Raw genomic sequence first — 22982 nt, 5'->3', positions numbered from 1 at the left:
TAGTTGTACTGGAAACCTATGTAACTGTCACCCTAATCCACCACAAGAGATAGCTGCTGGATTAGGTGAAGGAGATCCTTTCAGTTTCTGATTGGGATGCAAGGAGGATGACATTTCCACTCTCCCTCCCACCAACGACTGAGACGGTGACGATCAGAAGTAGGATCTCTGTCACATGTTGCAAGGGGAGTGGATATGTCTTCCTCTTTGCACCTTGATCAGAAGCTGAACAGATCTCCTTTGTCCCATCTGGTGGATGTTTCTTAGGGTGGACTAGGGAAGGAGGGGAAGTCAGGAGATGCTACTTAGGTTAGACAATCTTAATCAAATAGCTAATCTAGGACACCCCCTTTCCTTCTCCAGAGTCTACCATGCCACTTTCCAACTACAACATTTTCTGCAGCAAGAGAGCAGCCATTGTGGTGGAGCAGGAGTTTGCTACCCCTTGTGTTACATCATCTGGGATGAGAGCCTTACCAAGCTTAATGGATATCCAGGCCTGTTGCTTTTGCTCTTTTCTAGGAGTGCCACAAGTCTCTTCTACCATTGTTGGAAAAGTAGCTACACATAATAGTAACTGTGAAGCAAGTAGGGGAGCAGGACAGAGTTGGGGTGGCATAGATGACTTACTGATGATAGGTTCTCGTCTCTCCTCCGCCCTTGGCTGTGCCGATTGATGAAAGACCGTGCAGAGAGTTTGTAGTGATTCAGGAGACATGTGATGACAACCACCATAACCATCATGACTACCACAATTATGATTATCTGTACAAACTCCAACTCCGCTAAAAAGAGAGAAAAAAATAACACATATTTAGAGAGCAATTGGCATGAGAAGGCATCAAGTAAGTAAAACCCTGTACAGTTAATCTGTGAAGATATCTGCACTTACAGTTATAGAATTTTGATACCATTTTCACTGCTATTGTTGTTGTTGTTGTTATTATTATTATTATTATTATTATTATATTTGTATCCTACTCTGAGGAGCTTGACAGCATTAAAAACAGTATAATTAAAAATATTTTTTTAAAAGTACATTAAAAAGGAATTAAATTATTACGGTATTAAAACATAGTTATTAAAAGAATAAAACATATTTTAAAAAGATAAAACTATATATAGAGAGAAAATGATCAAAATTTTTAATATGATCCAACATCCCAGCCTGTCATTATAGCAATTCCTCAAACACCTGTATGAACAGGTAGGTGTTCACCTGCCGGTGGAAGGCCATCCACCCTGTGAAATTCTGGGATTTGCCACTTGGTGAGGCACTTAAAATTCCTTGTTTGAGAGCTCTAGTATGCTCCCCTGAACTACTTACTATTCAGAGAATTTGAAGTACCCTGCCAAAATACATATCCCAGAATTCCACAAAATGATTTCACCAGACTATACTTGTCCTGCATCTGCACATATTTATTTCTTGGGGTCAGATGCAGAGTTGATTATGTCAAACACACTGTGTTCACAAGAACTGTACCTCAACTATTTTTCATTTAATTTTGCTAGTTGGGCCACCCCAACTAAAAATTGCTGACTATAGAACACCCAATGGGAGAATGAACATTTCCAAACCACAGTGATGGCGAACCTTTTAGAGACCGAATGCCCAAACTTAAAGGCATCCTCACACCAGGTGTTACCCAGTACTGGGGGTGGGACTTCTGCCTTCTGGGGTGGGACTTCTGCGGGTGGGACATGCCCAGAGACAGCTGAAGGCCCGGGAGGGCAGGGGGAAGAAGAGGAACTGTTCCTCTTCTTCCCCACCCTCCTGCGTCTCCACATGCCTTCACAAATGAGTGCATGCCAGAAAGTGCACACATGCCATAGGTTCGCTACCATGGCTATAGAATGTCCTGGAGTCCACTTAAAGCAAACTTTCCCAAAAAGCTTTGAACTGCAATCTCCAGAATTCCTGATTACTGACATGATGGGAGCTGAAATAAAAATAATAAAAATTTAAAAAATAAGTCAGGAGGGCATCAGGTTGGGAATAAAGGAATAAAAATAGGATATAACTGGAATACTGACAGAACGTCAAGGGCCAAAATACTGACTCATAAAGTAGCGTAACATTCCAAAGGAAGAAAGTAAGGCTATTAATTGTACCCAATTCAAAAGTAAGTGTAGGAATCCTTGCTCGTTTATCAATTTATTCATTCAAAAGATTTCTGAAAATAGAGAAATTAAATTGAAAATATGTCCAGTATGGCAAATCATGGTTAGACTGGCTAAAAACTAACCATCAAGTGTTAACTCTATTTTAAGGACATTCAGTCAGACTGATTCAGGACCACACCATTTCTCAACTATCACCAAGCACCTAAACAAAGTATGCCACAATAAAACAGAGCCCAAGAGTGTCGACTGAATATCCCATGCTGTCTCCAAATCAGGAGATGAGCAAAACAGACCCTCCCTAACCCCCCTTTAATCCACAATGAGTCTTGTAGGGAGTAATGACAAAAGGAACTATGTTGCCTGGAGAGGTGAGATGCACAAAGGCCTCTGTGGCACTAAGTACATTTCAGGTAAGCTTCAAAGGTCTGCAAAAAGCATGGCAGCATTTTGGTAGATGTCTTTGTCAGTGCTCTACAGATGACCCAGACCAAACAGGACATGTATAACTTCATCACAGCCAAAGAGTAATCAATTTCAGCAAAGGAAAATGTATTATCTGAACAAGATGAAAAAGCAAGGCTTTGTAAATGATTTGCTCCACTGGACAGCACTGTTTGGGAGGTATGTGGAAGTCTCACAATGTCTTATGATGAAGTTACAACAGAACTGAAGAGTAAAAACAGAAGAATGAGCAACACTGCTTCCTGGATTCCACTAACAGAGATATGTCACTGTCTTCTGGTCCAAAGAGGCGATAAATTAAGACAGGTCAGAAAGTGGCTGCATCTACTGGTAATCATCAATTTTCCATGTCTCATTTGAACTAGTAAGAAACAATTCCTTGTGCTGTACTGGCTAGCGTTGATTTAAGGCACAAGAGAGTAAAACTATGCATCAATTAAAAGGCTTTAGTGTGAGTTTATGTACCTTCAAGTGTCACTGGCAAATGTTAGCATTCTTGTAGTATTCTGGCTAAGGCTTGAGCCACAGTACAGGGGCCTCACTCTTGACCTCCAAAATGTCCCAGGTCTGGTGCTTTACCTGGCAACCAATGCAGGTTACCTTGCTCTCTCCTTTGAGCAAGCAAGCAGTGACAGGAACAAAGTGAAGGAACCAGTAGCTTGATAGGTTTGCCTTTGGGTCACCATAAGTCAGAAACATCATGAAGGCACATAACAAGAACAAAACAGGTGTGCCTGAAATGGCTTCAAACAAGGAGCCTTTTGAAGTTAGCCATCTTCCCTGATTTTTGAAATAACTTTAAGGGAAGTATTTGCTACCTGAGAACTTTAAAAACATGTACCTTGATTTCACCCCTGCTCCCCAGTACAAGACATGCTTCCAGATCTCTTCCAGATCTCTCCAACTCACTGTGAGCAAATCCACTGAACAACAAACAGCTGATATAAACAACAACAACAACAACAACAGCAAGACTTGCTCTTCTCTTGAAAAAGCACAGGCTTTTCTTAACCTATGCTGATTCCAAACCATTCCCAGTGGCATTCACATACCAGACTTCCAGACGTAATTTAATTCAGTGCTCAGTTCAGCCAGCTGGCAGTGGCAGCTTGAATGGTTTGGGCTGGCACAAAAGTGTATTGAAAAAAATGTGCTGGGGGTGGAAATGGAAGAAATGCAACCCCAAGCCGCCAAACAAACAAGAACAAGCAGCAACAGGCTACTAGTTAAACTTCAGATGAGCTCAGGAATAAGAGAGAGAGAGAGAGAGAGAGAGAGAGAGAGAGAGAGAGAGAGAGAGGAGAGGCCTTTGGCAGGAATAACTCCACGACTTTGAGGATACAGTTCCCCACACTTTGCTTGGACTGTGCTGTGGTTTTTTGGAAGGATGGAATTTGATCCCAGAGACACAACACAGTCATTTGATCGAGACTATTATTCCCAGGCAATTTTAGCCCAGGGAGAATGTATTCTCCAGGCAGACTGCACAGATGCCACCCTTGCATATCTCTCTTTCTTGTCTGTGGGCCAAGAGATTAATGCTGTAAAACACACAGATGCTCACCTGTGCTTCGGGCAATAAGAAGAAATAGGACTTTTCCCTCATGAGCTATATGCACCAGACTCAAGAATGTTGTTGGAAAGAAACAGAGCCAAGATTTAAACACTGCCAGGAATGAGCCTCAGAAAACAGATACAAGTAAGGCTCAAACTTCAGATTAGTTTAAATGGCAGAATTCAAAGATATAGCTGTGTTAGTCTGGAAAATCAGGATGCAAAGGGAACTTGTAGCCCCTGAGGAAGAAGGATCAGGTCTACAAAAGTTCATGGTAGGAGCTTATTTCTTTCAGTTAGTCTCAAAGGTGCTACAAGATCCATTTGCATATATTAATTTAAATGGGTTGTTTTACCTTGAATGTCTATTTCCCATCCACCCTCATCCACTTTAAAACAGCAGTGGCAAATGTGTAAGGGAGAAGTGTGAGGATTTGAGACCATGGGACAAACCCCCTCTCTCACCTCTCTGGCCTTTTCAGTTCACTAGGCAACCCATTTACCAAATGACCGGTTCATTTGCCAGATCGCCATTGAACTCAAGAGCCAATTACCCTAACTTTGTTATTCTGTGCCTTAAACTGATTTCTGACTTATGGCAACCCTAAGGCAAACCTTATCATGGGGATTTTCTGGGCAAGATTTCTTCAGAGAGGGTTTGCTTTTGCCTTCCTCTGAAACTGAGAGTGTGTGACTTGCCCAAGGTCACCCAGTGGGTTTCAAGTCCTGCTAAACCTTGATAAGGGGATTCAAACCCTGGTCTTGTGTTATTGCCCATTGCTCAAACCACTACACAATGCTGCTCTTCAAACCCTACTGCCAAAATAGAAATCCAACAGCATTTTACCGAACATGCAATCAGTGATCTCTTGCTCAATGCAGTCATTCCAAAGATCTTCTGGAGCTGTTATCAGGAATGGGACTGGAAGTTCCATTAGCAGCTTCCTTTATCTATAGGAATAATTAACTCCCCTTCCACCCACAGATTCTATTTTGATTGCCCTGCCCCTGCCATTTTAAAAGGAAAAAAGAGAAGAGATGCATGAGACCATACTACAGGTTTAACTCAATGGGTACTTGGGTCCCAAGGCCATCTGCCAGCCAAGAGGGTAAAGCATGAGCTGAGTACAGTTCACAGATATGTGCATACACATATGGGGCTGCCACAAGTATAAAAGAGAACCAGAATATACTAACTTGGCAGTAAATGCCTGCAACATGAATCTCATAAGTTAGCCCCTGACAGCTCTTTCCTCAATGCTATTCTACTGGAAGATTTTTCTCCAAAGAGACCATTAGAAAGAGAGCTGCAGTTGGTTATTTTAAGCCAGTGTGTGAAATTCAGTCCTGGTGGGCTCTTTGTCCCACACACACACATCTCCTCTCCTGTCTCCTCCCCAAAGTTGCACACTTGTATCGCCAGGATGTGTGTGAAGTTTTCCTCTCAGTCAGATTGCTTGCAGCAGCTGCATCGATTATCAAGGTTGAGCAATTGACACTTCACCGTTCTTCATTTAGTATGCAGTGAACATTCTGTGACCATCATCACTTATCCCAATGGCCGGGGATGGCATGAAGGTAAATTTTATCCCATCCATTATTTCTCAGAGAGGAAAATATCATGTAACTTCCAGCTAAATTTACATGGGCAGTTTATTTGCCTCATAAATCTGAAGTTCATAAATCTGAAGTTCTAAAAGCTGTTTGGGGAATGGATGACGAGACTTTGAATTATGGGTGGTGTATTCTTTTTAGAATTGCATCTGGAGGCACAATTTGGCTAAAATTAGAAAGGAGTTGGGTGCATAATAAATTTGTTGACTTAATTTAAAGTTTCCCAATCTTTTCATTCATGGTTTGAGCACCGATACAAAGCCCTGTACCTAAAATGCTATTCGATTGGATTGTTTTACACATGCTTTGGGATGCATGAGCATGGGCAGAGTGCACTTCTCAAGGCAATAAACTGTATTAAAATTCAGGGATAAGAGTTTTACGTTAGTAAACTGGAACCCAAATCCTCCACGTGTGTGTGTGTGTGTGTGTGTGTGTGTGTGTGTTTGAAAAATGAATTAAAAGAAAAATTGGCAAGAGGGATAGCTGAGGAGGAAGAGCACTTAAAAGTAAGGCATTGAACCCTACTGCTAACTATTTTTATCCAAACTATATTCACACAGAGAGAAGCAGCCATGGAAACCAATTTTTCCCCCTTTTCAAAATCAGCTCTCAGCCACCATCATGTTTTTTGTTTTTTAGTCAGGGAATAAGCAAGCTGCTTGAACTGAAAGCACAATATCCCCACTATTTCTTTTATGCAATTGATTGGTGAGTGCTAACTTTGTTTAAGAAAAAGTGGCTGAATAGGGGGGGGAGGATTAATGGTGAGACTTCTTCTGGCATCTAAGCATAGTTAGGTGCCAGTGAAAGCAAGTAAAATGCCCAGCAAAGAGGGAGGCCTGCTCTGCCAGTTACTTTGGAGCGCAGTCTGCTTAAGCAGCAGCTGCTATGCCAGCCACTGGATAGGCTTCCCCACCCTGTATCACATTTCCCACATTCCATCCCAAAGGTGCCACAAATAAGGTCCCATAACTACCAATGCTATCATTGTAAAAACTTTTATTTGCCTGCTTAACTTTGAATTAATTAATCTGGATTCAAAACACAACATGTCCCCTGAGCTAGCCTGTCAGTGGAATGTGGCTTATAAAAAGAATTCAATTTTTTTCATAAGAAAAACTTATTTCTCTGTTTAAGTAATTTAACATCCTGCTTCTCATAATCATTAGATGCATTTCAAAGCATTTCACAACTAAAACAAACCATCAAGCATTTTGAAATCATTACCTCCCAAAACAAATTTTTTGCATTAAAACCTCCTACAAAACAAATTTGACTAAAACCAAAATAAATAAATAAATGAAGCTTTGAGCAGCAATCTTGCACTAATGCTTTCAGCAACCTAGCTGCATGCAGGATTATAGTTTTAGATGTGTCCACGAAAACAGTACAGCTGGACCTCCATATTGATGATTCTTTATCCACCGATTCAAACATCCACAATTTGAGAATATTTAAAAAATATATACATTCCAAAAAGCAAACCTTGATTTCCCCATTTTATATAAGGGACGCCATTTTACTACAGTATATATTTAATGAGACTTGAGCATTAAGGATTTTGGTATCCTTGAAAACTATAGCAAGTTCAGTGGTGGCCCAGAGAGAATATGAGCACACTCCCCTTCTTTAGTACAGCTGGTATTCACAGGAGGTCCTGGAACCAAATCCCGGCAAATACCAAGGACCCACAGTACTAAAGCAGTACTAAAGAAGAGGGAGCGAGTGCACACATTCTCACTGGATCACCACTGAATTTGTTACCAGTCTTCAAGGGGAGTCCCAAGTTGAGCAGATTATAATACTAGTCAAACATGGATTTTGACAGGGCATGGTGATCAGTGGTTACTTCCTTAGAAATCCAGGAAGTTTTGGAGCCAATCTCAGATGCCCTTATCAAAACATCCATGTCCAGGACTTATTAATTCTGAAAATCCTACAAAACACCTCTGGGACAGTTTAGAAAAGCTGTAAAATGTGAAGCGAAAATTGTGTGCTCTGTTGTCCCTCATGTTCCTCTGCTCCCACTCTTTCTTCATGCTATTCCTTCCTCATATTGGGGTGATCCCTCTCTATGCCAACCTCAGTGCTTCCCACATCAGCTGTGCCTTGGTTGCTAAACTGAGTTTCTTTCCACTTCCATAGAATGAGTGATGCCAGTGGGAGCCTCACTGGAACCAAACATTTCGAGTGGGGGCTGAAGGACAGAAATTTACCCAGCAACAGGGGAAAACACCACCTTCTCTTTTGCTCCCCTACTGCTTCTCTCTATGGCTGGCTTTCTGTGCTTTGAGCAAGAGTGCTACTCTCCATTCAGTAAGCATTGTACAGTGCACATATTGTTCCTTCTGAACATCTCCATCCTGGCCACAGCCTCTCACAGGGGATTGCCTGGAGAGCTTATAAATAAACAGAGGCCTTTAAACCTCCTCCAAAACTGAGGTTCGGGTGGGGTGGAGAGGGAGCAGGGAGAAGCAGGGATTTCCTTTGTACTGTAATGAGATACATGTCCAAAAAACGTGGCGCAACTGGCGTCAAGGTTTGAGGAGGTGGGGGAGAGACAACAAAGCCCAGTCACTCACAAGGCTGCCATCCTCATTTGAATGTTTAGCCCTTTAGGAAAGAAGCAGGCAAGGGGGAGGTGGAGGGAACATTCAAGGGCTACTTTTGTAAAAGGAGCCTTGGCACCAAAAGGGACCAAGAGGCCACTGAGAGCATGACGTGTTGGGGTCCCTTTTGTTCCATGGCAGCAAGGAGGGGTTAAAGGTAACAGGAACCCAACAGGGGGGACAATCCCCTTGTCCTTGAGTTAACCGCTTTCACCCTGGGTACGGTTGGCTGAGTCCTAGACAGCTTTAAGCACTCTGGCAGACAGACAAGGGAGCCTCAAGGGTGGAGTTCAGGCAGCCGGCTCTTGGCAGTCACATCACGCACAGTGGAGGCCACTCAGTACCGTCTGCCTGATGGGAGACTTTACTCGACTCACTCGCAGGGGGCTGGGAGAAGTTCACTGAGGAGTCCCTGGAACTGGCTGTCTCTTCTCCCCCCCCCCGCCCTGTTCCTGGCTTGAACCAGTCCCATTTTATGTGTGCTTGTCTTCAAGGGCAGGAAGGGGTTCCCACAGACTCTTTCTGCACATATAGATGATGTAGGAGCTCAAGGCAGCCTGCGTTTAGGGAGAACATGGGCTTTTTCAAAAGACTTTTAAGACTTACAAACCATGATGCCAGTTTTTAAATAAAATAAAATTAAAAACTTTGAGCATTCTTCCCCTACTCTTCTTGCAAAGTGGCCTGTTTTGTTCATTTGGTTTATTACATCTGTAATGCCATGTGTTTGGTGCTTGTTTTTCCTTTGGTGGCTTTTTTATCATTATGAAAAGGAAGAAAAGGAAAAGATGGACTCTTCCTTTTGGGGAGAAGGAATTTTCATTTCTTCCTTGGATGTTGCTAGATAATTCAAATTACATGGCTGCTAAACATTTGCCATTAACAGGAACAATAACATGTGCCAGATTAAAACAATGTTTTATATTAAACAAATAAGAGAGTAACTTCTGGGATCTAGCTGCTTCCATGGTATCAGGAGGTTGTAAAACATGACTTCTTCCAACTTCCACTCAGAATGAATATTTTGCTATAGGGTGGAAGGAATGGTCCCATATCTGGTTTTAATCTCATTCCCTACCATTACCTCCCCAGACAATCTTTTTACTCTCTTCTTTATTGTTTCTCATTTTATTATTACTGCATTACACATATCCAGCCTCCACTAAGTGCAAGGATGTATACATGATTAAAATTTTCAGCTTTTCTTGACGACAACAACAACAACTTATTGCTCCTTAAACCCAGCCCCAAGAAGCCTTTGAGAAGTCTGAAACTAGGTGAGGATCATTCAGTGAAATTTCTGCAGACGCTGCTTTCCAATAGGAACTATGGTCAAAGAAAAGGACAAGGGGATTAATGTTTTTAAAAAATGCAGAAACCTCAAAACCTCTGGACACTTTTTTTTAAAAAGTTGATTGTTCTGAAAACAAATAAACCTTAACACCAACAAGCATGCAACAAATGTCCATGTCCAGGAAATCAGATTCAGAAAGATGGTGTTACCACTAGCAAGGCTCTGCTATATGTAAGTGAAGAGACTTTCAGCAAAGCAGCCCTTGAAGATCTTTATCCATTTGAACAGTCCATGGGGCTGTAGAATCTGAGTTTCCTTACTGTCAACTTTTTAAAACTTTGGGGATGGATAGTTGGTAGGCTGAATACTTATTTACCTACTGCATACAAATAAGTCATACATGCCGCATTATCACACTTGGTAGTGGCTTTGCAATCTAAGTTGAAAGTAGCATCCCCTCAAAAGTTAATATCAAATATAAACTATACTCAAAGAACTAAGCAATTAAATTATACCCTTGAGTTCTGAGAAAAGTTTCTATGCCTTCTCATCTTCTGTTGTTAAACAAGTATTGTGTGTTGTTCATGTCTGCAGTTACAATATTATTGTGTGACTTGAGTGTCACTTTATATTAAAACAACAATACTGTATGCATCACTAGCTTCATGGCTGCTTTGTTGTTGTGTGCCTTCAAGTGTTTTTCTACTTATGGTGACCCTACAATGTTGTCTGGCTGTTGCTCTCATTTAAAACTGTGAAGTTCCAACCCCAGGTGGTGGCAAATGTTGTGCTCCCCTACTCAACCAACTACTACAGAAAGCCCTACTGGCTAAAATGTCCAGCATGAAGTTCTCCAGAGAAGTCCTCAGAGTCAGGCATTATGAAAGGAGAGCCTGAAAAATTGCTTATGCTGCAATAGTACTACACTGGTACCCCGGGTTACGAAATTAATTCGTTCCGCCGCCGCTTTCGTAACCCGGGATACTTCGTAAGCCGAATAGCCCATAGGCGCTAATGGGGAAAAAGCCGCGGCTGCGCCGCGGCTCCATTTAAAACAGCGCCGGGGTTTTTTCGTAACCCGAAAAAACCTTCGTAAGCCGAAACAATAAATCCCTATGGGATTTTTTCGTATCCCGAAAATTTCGTAACCTGGGTATTTCGTAACCCGGGGGACCAGTGTATAGGTGATGTCCTGGACTTGAGCATTTGATTATTTGCCAAAATGCCTGGCTCTGAGGAAGGAACTATCACAGCCAAGAATTTGGACATAGCTGGCTCTGTGGACAACACTGATGATGATGATGATGATGATGATGATGATGATGATGATGATGATGGTGATGATAGTGTTTTCCTTCTATTTAGGCAGTGGAAGAGTTTGGGCTGATACTGACAAGTCTCGATCTCACACTCACAGGCAATCCTGATCAGAGAGGGAAAGTACTCACAGCAAGCCAGACCCTATCACCTGCAAAAAGGGAAATCATAGAATCATAGAGTTGGAAGAGACCGCACGGGCCATCCAGTCCAACCCCATTCTGCCATGCAGGAAATCCAAATCAAAGCATCCCTGACAGATGACCATCTAGCCTCTGCTTAAAGACTTCCAAGGAAGGAGACTCCACTACCCTCCGAGGGAGTGTGTTCCACTGTCGAACAGTCCTTACTGTCAGGAAGTTCTTCCGAATGTTAAGGTGGAATCTCTTTTCCTGTAGCTTGCATCCATTGTTCCGGGTCCTGTTCTCTGGAGGAGCAGAAAACAAGCTTGCTCCTTCCTCAATATGACATCCCTTCAAATATTTAAACAGGGCTATCGTATCACCTCTTAACCTTCTCTTCTCCAGGCTAAACATCCCCAGCTCCCTGAGTCGTTCCTCATAGGACATGGTTTCCAAACCTTTCACCATTTTAGTCGCCCTCCTTTGGACACGCTCCAGTTTCTCAATGTCCTTTTTGAATTGTGGTGCCCAAAACTGGACACAATATTCCAGGTGGGGCCTGACCAAAGCAGAATAAAGTGGCACTATTACTTCTCTTGATCTAGACACTATACTTTTATTGATGCAGCCTAAAATTGCATTGGCCTTTTTAGCTGCCGCATAGCACTGCTGACTCATGTTCAACTTGTGGTCTACTTGGACTCCCAGATCCCTTTCATATGTAGTTTCATTCAGCCAGGTGTCCCCCATCCTGTATCTGTGCATTTTATTTTGCTGCCCTAAGTGCAGTACCTTACATTTCTCTGTGTTGAATTTCATTTTGTTAGCTTTGGCCCAGCTTTCTAGTCTATTCAGGTCATTTTGAATTTTGATCCTGTCCTCTGGGGTATTAGCTATTCCTCCTAATTTGGTGTCATCTGCAAATTTGATAAGTATGCTCCCAATTCTGCCATCCAGGAAGAGTCCCTATAGTCTATGAACAGTGTGTTGTCCATTATCATGCATACACAGAGAGGACTATTTTCTCATAATGCTAAAGACAGCTTGGTACACAAAAGGAAATGCATGCCATTTCATATTAATTGTTTTTCTTTCAGTAGCTCGTAAACGTATCAGGAACTGAATTTACCTGGTCAATTTTTAATTTAGATAACTAGTCAAACATGTTTGAGAAGAAGAATGCCTCCAAACGAATCTCTGGTTAATATATTACTACCATAACACTGCAAGTAACTCAATCACTGGGCAGATAAAATCCTTTGTGGAAAGAAAACAAACTACATGAATTTCTCATTCAGCTCACGTCAATTTATGTAATTTTTTTTTAAAGCCAGCACATTTTGTATTGGGCTTCCTAATCATTGTCACTTTTCAATTAGAGGAGACCTCATTCCATTTTTCTCTGTAATTTTCCCGAGGGAAAGGTGATGGATGCATCAAGCTTTATGAGACGGACAAATGTGGCTTCAAAATGCAAAGTAAGGTCGCACTAATTTAATTTAGCATAATTTTTACTTTCGAATACATTTCAGAGGCAGGTTCAGACACTGCATTGAAGTGACACAACCTAATTCTTTGTATTTTCTGTCTAGACAAACACTGACGCTTTGGGAATCTGGGCAGGAGGAATAGAGAGCAAAACATAGATTGCTTTTGCAAATAAGTAATTTTATTGCACATTCCCATATGTATTATTAGTTTCAAGAACTGAGTGAAAACGCTAATCTATCACTGAAGGTCTCTAGCACTCACACAGTGGTCTCAGGAGGGTTTTTTTTTATATTTTTATTTTTTGGCAATAACCAGTTTTCAATTATGGCTGTAAACCTCAAACCACTTACTCCAGTGGGACTTAATGAGGCTATTGTAGAGAATGCAGTTACTTGCTGCCTAACAGAGCAGACTACCGATTGCAACTTCAATGGGGTCATAGCCAGGATGGAAGAACTTAGTTGTGCACTGTACAAACTCAACACCACAGGTGTCAAGTAGCTCTGCACAATGATGCAGAATGATTTCCCCTTTTCAGTTATTAACCCATTACTTGTAGATTTAAGTTTATTGATATTTGTGGGCTTTGCTATTCCACATTACCATCTGATGCATCCCCCCTTAAAGAGACAAAACCTCAAAGTCCCCCCCCCAGTCAATATTTGACAGATTCTGACAACAGGCATGCAGTCAGTATTTGACAGTATCTGACAAGTTAACTGTCAGTATTTGACTGAGTCACAATCAGTCCAACAGTCTTATTGGAGACCTGCAGTAGCATTTGGTTAATTTTTGTTCTAACTCAGTTCAGCTCATCAGTAAACTTCCATTGAACAGGCAGGAGAGCATAAACTATGGAAATTAAAATATTTAATATTGCATTTCAACTCTGAAATTTAGATGCTGGATCTTAATGCACAAATCAGAAATGAAATTATAAACACTTGTATAAACATTAAACTTGGTTATACATTTTTGAATAAACTGTTCATGATTCATTTGGAAATGTTGCTATATTTTATTGGTATTACTGCTTTCATTGCATGGTATTCTGAAGCTGTTATATACCAGACAGGTCACAGTTTAGTAGAGAAAGACAACACACAAACAAACTGATAATGATGAAAGAAAAGAATGAACAGCTTCATAAAAGTTTTCCTGCCTGGTCCCCTGGAGGCATTTTATTTTCTAACCATAGGTAATTAAACATGTGGTTGCAAAACGACTCTACCACATATTGTACAATGCAAAGGCACAGCCACATGAACTTAAGCACTAGTGGAATCATAGAATCACACAGGTGGAAAAGACTCTAAGGGCCATCCAGTCAAACCCCTTGCCATACAGGAATAAACAGTCAAAGCATTCCCGACACACGGCTATCCTGCCTCTGTTTTACAACCTCTAAAGGAGATTTTACCACTCTCCAAGGAAATGTGTTCCACTGTTGAACAGCTCTTACCAACTGCAAATTCTTCCTAATGTTGAGGTGGAATCTCTTTTCCTGTAAACTGAATCCATTGCTCAGTGTCCTAGTCTCTGGAACAGCAGAAAACAAGCTTGCTCTATCTTCAATATGATATCCCTTCAAATACTTAATACATGGCTATCGTGTCACCCCTTAGCCTTCTCTTCTCCAGCTTAACCACACCCAGTTTCCTATGCCACCTCTCATAGGGCATGATTTCCAGACCTTGCACCATTTTAGTTGCCTTCCTCTGGACACATTCCAGCTTCTCAATGTCCTTGAATTGCTGTGTCCCATGTCAAAGCAGGATGGAGTGGCACTATTGTACTTTCTTTGATCTAGACACTACATTCCTATTAATGCAGCTTAGAATTATACTAGATTTTTAGGTGATGCATCACACTGTTGACTCATGTAGTACCTTACATTTCTCCCTGTTGAAATTCATTTTGTTAGTTTTGGCCCAGCTTTCTAATGTGTTCATCCAGTCATTTGGAATTCTTTCCTGTTATCTGGAGTAAAAGCTTGTTTTTGTTGTGAGCCTTCAAGTTGTTTCTAACCTATGGCCACTCTATTATGGGGACTTCTTGGCAAGATTTGTTCAGAGGTTTGCCATTGCCTTCCTCTGAGGCTGGGAGCATGTGACTTGTCCAAGGTTAGTGAATTTCATGGCCAAGTGAGGAATCGAACCCTAGTCTCCAGATTCATAGTCCAAGCTGGCTCCTCCTAATTTGTTGTCATCTGCAAATTTTATAAGCATGCCCTTTATGCCATCATCCATGTGCGAATTTTGCACTGTATCTCCTGAACTGTTACAATCTTGTGAGTCCAGGATTTTTCACATCAAAGTTTTTCCAAAAATGAAAAAAAATATTTTTCAATATTCTTTCCATCCCTAGTACAGTGGTACCCCGGGATACGAATTGATCGCGTTACGAAATTTCCGGGATACGAAAAAGTTCCATTGGAAAAAACTGTTCCGAGATACGAAGGTTTTTTCGGGTTACGAATTTTTTTTCGGCGCGAAATTCAAACGCGCGGCTTGCCAGCGCTAACGGAAAGCCCTTTTCGGCTTGCGAAATGCATCGGGTTACGAACGCCGCGGCGGAACGAATTAATTTCGTAACCCGAGGGAGCACTGTATGTATTTCTCCTTTAAATAGCAACACTCTAGAATTTGTAGAGGTCCAGGTCCATACAACGACAACAAAAACAACTCAGTGAGTAAGGTCATTATAACTGATCACAGTGGAGATGGGGAGGGGGGAAGATAAAAAAGAATGGCTTTGGTAAAGGTTATCTAATAAGTTTATGACTTGAGTAATATTTCAAAAGAACAGGGTTCCAAGTTCACAACTCACTCTTGGTCACTACCTTAGGATCTCTGGAAAATCTGCTGTTACTTGAAACAGAATATTGTCACTCATTTCATGAACTGTTGGTAAAGCAGTAAGAAGATAGCTGCATCTCAGATTCTGGAAATTGCCTTATTTTACCATGTTTCAACATTTGGAAAGCACTGGTTTGTTTAAATACCAAGAAACACCCCCCCCTTTTTTTTTCTTTCCCCTCAATTTTTAGTTTTTATTCCCAAACATTCCTAATCTGTTAGAAGCCTATTCAGTCATCCATGCCGCAACACTTTATTGCAGAGGGGAGAGGGGAAGAAAAAGCAGCAAGCTGTTTCCTAGAACAATCTAAACCTGACCTACTAAATCCCCCCTCCCCTTTCACAATACACACCCTCCTTTGCTGGCTAACAACCAAGTATGTGCAAGATCCAGTCATGTCTGGACTCCTGGCTGCCCACGAAGGCACGGGGGAGGGGAAGTGTCTCAAATTTATGAAAATCTAATCTTGTTAGCCAATGCAATCTGTGTGACAAGGCGAGTTGGGAAGGAGGGGGGACTCATTATCATTCTCAACAGCAAGCCCCATGTGACTGACTTGCGACGGGCATGCAATTTCATTTATCTTGGCTTCAAGTGCAGGCCCAGTCAAGGTTTCCTCCTGATTTGAATGAAGACCTGCTTTTTTAGAACTGCAAGCCAAATTGAAGCAGACACTTAAAGGAGTAACTTTGCAATAGAAGCCAGGTGCCTTCAAATGCAGTAGCCACTGAGTATTTGCAGACTTTTCTTTCTTTCTTTCTTTCTTTCTTTTAAGGGCAAAATTAGTTTCTCTTGCTATCTGCATGGAAACACACACACACACTTTTAAAATGTGGATGCGAATCAGCTGCTGTTTCTGTTTGTCATAGAAGATCACACTTCCTGAAAACAAACAGCTTCTAGGACCACACTTTGGTGTTATATGCCTTTCAGTCCTTAACATTATATTTTATATGTCCAAATATGCTTTTGTGTGTCAGTCTTCCTTGAAAGAATAACATACATAGGCCCTTGTGTTATGCTCACAACAACCTTTTGAAGTAGATTGAGTATGAGATCCAAGGTCACCCAGGGAGTTTATACAGAAGCTGCCTAATCCTGAATTGCTCAACATGTTTAATTTAGTAAAATCAATACAAACAATCCGGATGTGTTGGACTACAACTCCTATCACCCATCTTCAGCAGGCTTGGTCCTTGACAAAGCAGACCAATTCTGTCCAATTTCCCCCCCCCCCCAAGAAAACAGTCGGGTGTGACCATCATTCCAACTATCTGTCTGACACAAGAAATTCATTTATTGCCAGCACTGTCTCTTTAGTCTCCTCCAGCAATTGTTTCATCTCTTTTCCATTTCTTGGACAAGCTGTCTCCCTTCCTGGACTGCTGCCACATTACAGAATTAATGCAGTTTGACACTGCTTTAATTGTCATGGCTCAACCCCATGGAATCATGGGGTTTGTAGTTTGTTGGGGCACCAGAGCTCACTGGCCAATAAAGGTAAATATCTCACAAAGCTACAAATCCTAGAATTCCACAGCACTGTGCCATGGCTGTTAAATCCGTGTCAGATGGTATTAATTCTGCAGTGTAGAGGACGTTTGTAAAGAATTTTAATGTATTTGGCAAGATTTCCCCTTTTTAAAAAATAATAATCAGTGTTTCTTATTATTAATTCACATTTCTTTTGGCACGAGTGCTGCTGTTCATACAAGATCTCAATTTCTGGTAATTTCCTTGACTCTACTCATTAACTGTTATGGTACCCTCTTCGATTGATGTGTAACATCCCCTGTTTTGCTCCCAGTTGGTTGTTGTAGGCACCAGAAAAGCACCCTAAGGCACTGCCTGAACGATGTGGCTTAGTGCTCCCTTTTGCTCTATAGGACTCGCTTCCCACCTAATATAAAGCAAGCATGCTTCATTTTCATCTGGCAAAATGTTCTTTAAGAAAACCAGGAAATGAGTCACTTTAACAAGGAAGGAGCACACCTATTAAACATAGAAATTCCTAGTAACTTTCAGTGTTTCCAAGCCCAAATTTTAGCAACAGAGAGGCAAAACTGGGCATATGGAATGGAAACTGGGTAGCAACATTTTGCAGCTGCTGCTCTTATTACTTCCAATTATTATATAATCAGCCCATCAAAGCTAATTGGCTTGGGAAGGGACTGTGAGAATTACGCCAAAGAAGAAAATAGAGGTGAGCAGTAAGGACTGGGGACAATGCTATAGCTATATGAAACCAAGAAGATGTGGTGAGAACCAAACCCCTGGACAAATGTATTCAGTTTGCTTTGAAACTTTCTTGCCAGCATGTTCTCAAGCATCTCCATACAACCATTTCCTTATTAGCAAATACAATGCTCATTTTTTAAAAAATCTGCATGAAAGAGCATGGTTTTCCTAAATGGAAGCATTTGTTCATCTCTCACTATTCCAATTTCTATGTATAATTATGAAAGCTGGACAGGAAGACAATTCACTCATTTGAAATGTGGTGCTGGAGGGGAGTTCTATGGTTACTGTGGACTGCTCAGCAGACAAATGGATTGGCCCTAGAACAAATTCAGCCTGAATTCTCACTGGAAGCCAAAATGACTAAACTGAGGCTGTTGTACTTTGGACATATAAGATGACATGATTCATTGGAAAAGACAATAATTCTCAGCAAAGTGGAAGGCAGAAGGAAAAGAGGAAGATGGATGGATTCAATCAAGGAAGCCACAGCTGAGGGGAGCAGTTAAGAATCAGGGCTCTTGGAGGTCTCTTATAGGGTCACCATAAAATGAAGTCAACTTTGGTGGCAAATTCTAACAAAATTTCTATTCATAATTACATGCCTGTATACACCCATGGGCATGAACATGGAGGAAGACTACAAACAGAATGAAAAAGGTTTGCCTCTCTGGGACACAGAAGCAAACTGCACCTCTGTATAGGGTTGCCATAATTTTCTACTATAAACTGGGACAAAATGTAGGACAAAATTTAGACCAAAATTTAGGACAATTGTAGGATAAATTTTAGCCCAAAATGTAGGACATTTAAGAAAAATGTAGGACCTTAAATGTGCTAAATTTTGTCCTACATTTTGTCCCGGTTTATAGTAGAGAATTATGGCAACCCTACCTCTGTACTGCATTTCACAAAACAATAGAAAGGACCTTGAAGGAACTTGCATAGATATCCTCCCTCTCACTTCTTTTAGCAACAGACTCTCTGCTGAAGTTTCTTTAAAAAGGTATCCATAGAATATAATCCTAAATTGACTTCAGCACTGTTTTTTCTTTACTCACTGCATTGCTAGAAGCTAAGGGAGAGGGAGAAAATGTTGCTTGAACACTAAAGCTCCTCAGCTAAGCACCAACACCTGTGCTGAATTCCAGAGATTATACTGGATAGTTAGCAGAGAGGGGAGAAAAGCAAAGGGATAAAAAGATTAAAGAGGATTCACAAAATATACATAAGTTGTGGGGCTGGAGAGAGAAACTGGAGCTTCCTATGGACAATATGTCAGCAAAAATTTAGTTTGGAAATAGTTGAGAGGTAGTGATCTCCTTACATCTCAGAACTTCTTGGAAGAGATCTTGGTAAAGGAGCTTTCAGCCTCAGTTTTTCCATCAGTAAAAGGGGAAGAAGAAAAAGACAAGGTTCCAATAACTGCAAATTTTACAGTTTAAAAAAGTACAAAAGCGTTGTTGTTGTTGGCTGCCCTTAACTCGGCCCCAACTCATGAAAGGTGGTGGAACTGCCATTAGAAGTTTTCAAACACAGGCCAAAAGACTGTCATCTATAAGTGGTGCTGTAGTAGCAATTTTCCTGCATCAGCAACGGGTTGGACTCTATGATATCTGAATTCACTGTTCCAAATTCTATGCAAAGGAATCTTTCCATGTTTCCCGGAGAACCTTAGCACCATAAACTGAAGATGATCCCAGAGTCTGTTATACACCAGGATGCCAAGTTCATTTCAGAAGTAGCCTAGGCTGGTTATGCCTCACTGTTACTCCACTTAGACTGAGAATGTGCCATAAACCGATCATCAGGATTAGGCAACGGCACACTTTAGCAGTTAGACTAGCAATTCCAGGTTGTCCTTCAGGAACATGTCTGTACCATTGTTGCTTTTCTCACTGAAGAGTCTCCAAGAATATTCTGAAGAAAAAGTATAAGGCTTTCTCCTGGGAGAACAGTTCAAACCTCTTGAGTGTCAATGCTTACAATGGATGCTCACTAAAACATTGTTAAATAGGAGCACTGAGATGACTCTTCAGGTTGCAAGAGATTCTGGATAATAACCACTTTGTAAGATATCTGGCCAAAACCCATCTTGACCAACATTACATAGCTGGCTCAGATTACACTTGTCCCTTTACATTTGTGGCTTTGACTTTTGCAGATTTTATTATTCATGGATTTTATTAATATGTTCTCTCTAGGAATATCTAGGTCCTCCAGCACAACACTATGGTAAATTTTAACCAAACGTTGCACTGAAGGACCTAGGGATTCCTAGAGAGAACAGCCCACTTGGCATTTGTAGCTCTTCCAGCGCAATTCTATGGTCAAGGTCTGGCTAATGTTGACCACTGAATTGAACTGGAGGGCCTAGAGATTCCTAGAGAGGTGTTATCTCAGGTAAAAATATAATGTTTTTGTTATTTGCGCTTTTCCCACATTCATGGGGGTCCTGTGCCCCTAATCCCAGCAAATGTGGGAGGATGATGTACATTCTGATATTCATGACGAGTCATGAATAATGGGTTCATCTAAGCTAGGGTTTCTCTGAAATTCAACAGTCTCTATCCTAATGAAAATAAAGAAATTTTTACTTTTATAATGCTCCTGTATATTTCTTAAGAATGCTATCTGAAAATAGATAACCAGCAGTACAGAGGGACAGCTAAAACCCTCGTCATTTTAGCTAGATTTCTACCCTCGATGAAATTTTCAACAAACAGGAAGACTTTTACTAAATAAATGAAGTAACACATACCCACTGGCAGTCTGATTTTTCCATGTCTTTGCATTAATAGCTCAAGATCAGCAATCAACAATGAGTCTGCTTTTTCCTATTATTGCACATTACATTAATTAACACCTATGATATCCTTAGAGGTGTACTCACAATATGATTTACAAATGGGAAAGTGAACATTGGTGAGTTCTATTTTAATTCTTATTATCAATTCCTGTATTCCCTGATCTTTCTCTCTCTCTACTTCAATCTTGCATTGTTTTCTTGGAGTTCTTGGAGGTGCTACTGATCATGCGATCCTAGCACATATGCAGACTGCAAGAGAAACAGAATATAGTTTGGAAGTGAAACAAGGAGCTCATCAGATGGGCAGATAGACAGAGATAGAAACGTATTACTAGAACAAGTAGTCTTATCTAGTCTGTTGCTGTTCCATCCAGTGCTACTATCCTGTTCTATCTGTCTCTTTTTACATCCAGGGCTGAAGAACTTGTTGTCCTCCTACCATTGTTGAACTGCAGCTCCTTTTTCAATTCCAGTCAGTCTGACTAATATTATAGGATGAAGGGAGTATAGTCCAACAACACCAGGAGGGCCGCAGGTTCCCCATCCTGTTTTAGATGTAGGTTTGCCAAGTTTTTTAAACTGGCTCCATTCCTCTGAAGAATAGCATGTGTTCTGTAAAATTAGCTGAATTTCCTCAGTGTTAATTCCATGCCAGAATAACTTCAACATCCTAGTTCTTGAAGAAGTCAGCAACTCAATTTATGCTCCTTTGCTTATGCTTGTATTCCTCTTTCACAGTCTTGCTTCCCTTTTCCTTATCTGCCCCACAGCTGACTTGAGGTCAAGTCCCTTAGGTTGCAACTCTTCTAGTCCTTATTTAACAGCAGCACCTCTACATCAATAGATATGCTACTTCAAAGCATAAGTTATTTTGAGGATTATGATGATCACAGACTTTTTTGTACTTCAGAAATGTTAAATAGCAGTAGGTAACTTTTCTCTATTTCCCAAGGGCATCCTGAGGTTGCATGTGGTCAAGTTTGAGAAGGCCAGCTCCTTCATGGAAAAACAACCAGGGAGGAATCAACTTTAAAAGCACAGTAGAAATCAAAGTCTGTGTGGACTCTTATAGGAATTAATTACAAACATGATCTAGTCTTTTGCTTATGATTGTTCCATGTAAAAAGATATGCGGCCTTTGCATGCCGTCACAAGCTTCCACTTTTATCCTTAGCCAAACACTAAGCATAATAAAGGGGAAAGTGATATCATTCTTGGCCCCACAATCAAAAGGCATGATTTTGGAGGCAGATGATGTCTCCTACAAACATAATGGGCCATTTCTGTATCTTACACTAGAGTGTGCAGAAGAAATGTGTTGCTTTGTTGGTGAAAGAAGTTGAACAACATACAAAAGATCTTGTGCACATAGAGGCTTAATACCTAATTGTTATGATACCATGTAATCTGGGCTATTGCTGACACTTATAGAACACAGCTAGCAGACACGTTCCTTCTGCTCACAGTTCTTTTGTTAAACCCAATATGTTTTAAAGTACAGTGCGCCCATGGAATTTGTCTTACATGGGGAGGCGGGGGTAGAACGGATTCCCCCATGTAAGGAGAGGCTCCACTGTACATGGAGGAACAACTTTCTTTGGGAAAACCCACAACATACTAACAGCAAACAAAAACTAAATTACACTAAATTACCACAGTGATCCCAAGCACTCATAGTATATAAAAGAGGGGAACCTGTGAATAATGAAATTGCTTTTAAGTGGACCAACACCCAGTAGTCTGGACTAGAAGAACTAATGATCTGACTCAGTATGAGGCAGCTTTCTAATTTTCTAAGAAGAAACCTCAAGTCATGTAGACCAAGCACCTACCAATGCAGGAAATCCACTATTACAACTTCCCTACTTAACAATCTCTGAGGAAAGAGGGTCTGTGACCTTCTAGACCAGTGGTTCCCAGCCTATGGGTCGGGAACCCTTTGGAGGTCGAACAACCCTTTCGCAGGGATCGCCTAAGACCATTGGAAAACACATATTTGCACATAGCAATGAAAACAGTTTTACAGCTGGGGGTCACCACAACATGAGGAACTATATTAAAGGGTAACAGCTTTAGGAAGGTTGAGAACTACTGTTCTAGACAAATTTTGCTGTCGTAACAACTTGCATTTTTGGAGAGATTCTTCTACTGTTTAGTCAAGATCCCTCTTCTTATTATTTCAACCCAGTGGTTCAGATCCTACATTCTAATGCAACAGAGAAAAATATTTGTTCCATCATTTATGTGACAGCCCTCCAATAACTTGGATTCCAAGCACACCACCTCTTAACCATCTCTTTTCTAGCTGGAACATACTGATTAGATAACACCTACCTAGGGTTGCCATCCCTGGGGACCTCCAAAATGGGGGAAATGTAGGACAAGATTTAAAAATGTAGGACCTTTTTTTTTTGGCGTTGTTTCCTGGCCAGGAAATTAAAAAAAAAAAAGGTCCTACATTTTTAAACCTTGTCCAAGGCCTC

At 40.9% G+C, this 22982-nt stretch overlaps 1 protein-coding gene across 2 annotated transcripts in view; it reads right to left on the bottom strand.

The window, feature by feature from the left end:
* The window catches only part of PMEPA1 (prostate transmembrane protein, androgen induced 1), a 123531-nt gene that overhangs the window by 22773 nt on the left and 77776 nt on the right, over positions 1-22982 (bottom strand). For both annotated transcript variants that reach the window (XM_042462999.1, XM_042463000.1), the window contains exon 2: positions 631-785. In XM_042462999.1, coding sequence (XP_042318933.1) covers positions 631-785 — 155 coding nt within the window. The remainder of the gene's footprint in view (positions 1-630; positions 786-22982) is intronic.

Source organism: Sceloporus undulatus, chromosome 4, assembly GCF_019175285.1.
Source record: "Sceloporus undulatus isolate JIND9_A2432 ecotype Alabama chromosome 4, SceUnd_v1.1, whole genome shotgun sequence".
In the NCBI taxonomy this organism is placed as follows: domain Eukaryota; kingdom Metazoa; phylum Chordata; class Lepidosauria; order Squamata; family Phrynosomatidae; genus Sceloporus; species Sceloporus undulatus.
This window is presented reverse-complemented; position numbering and strand designations above follow the sequence as displayed.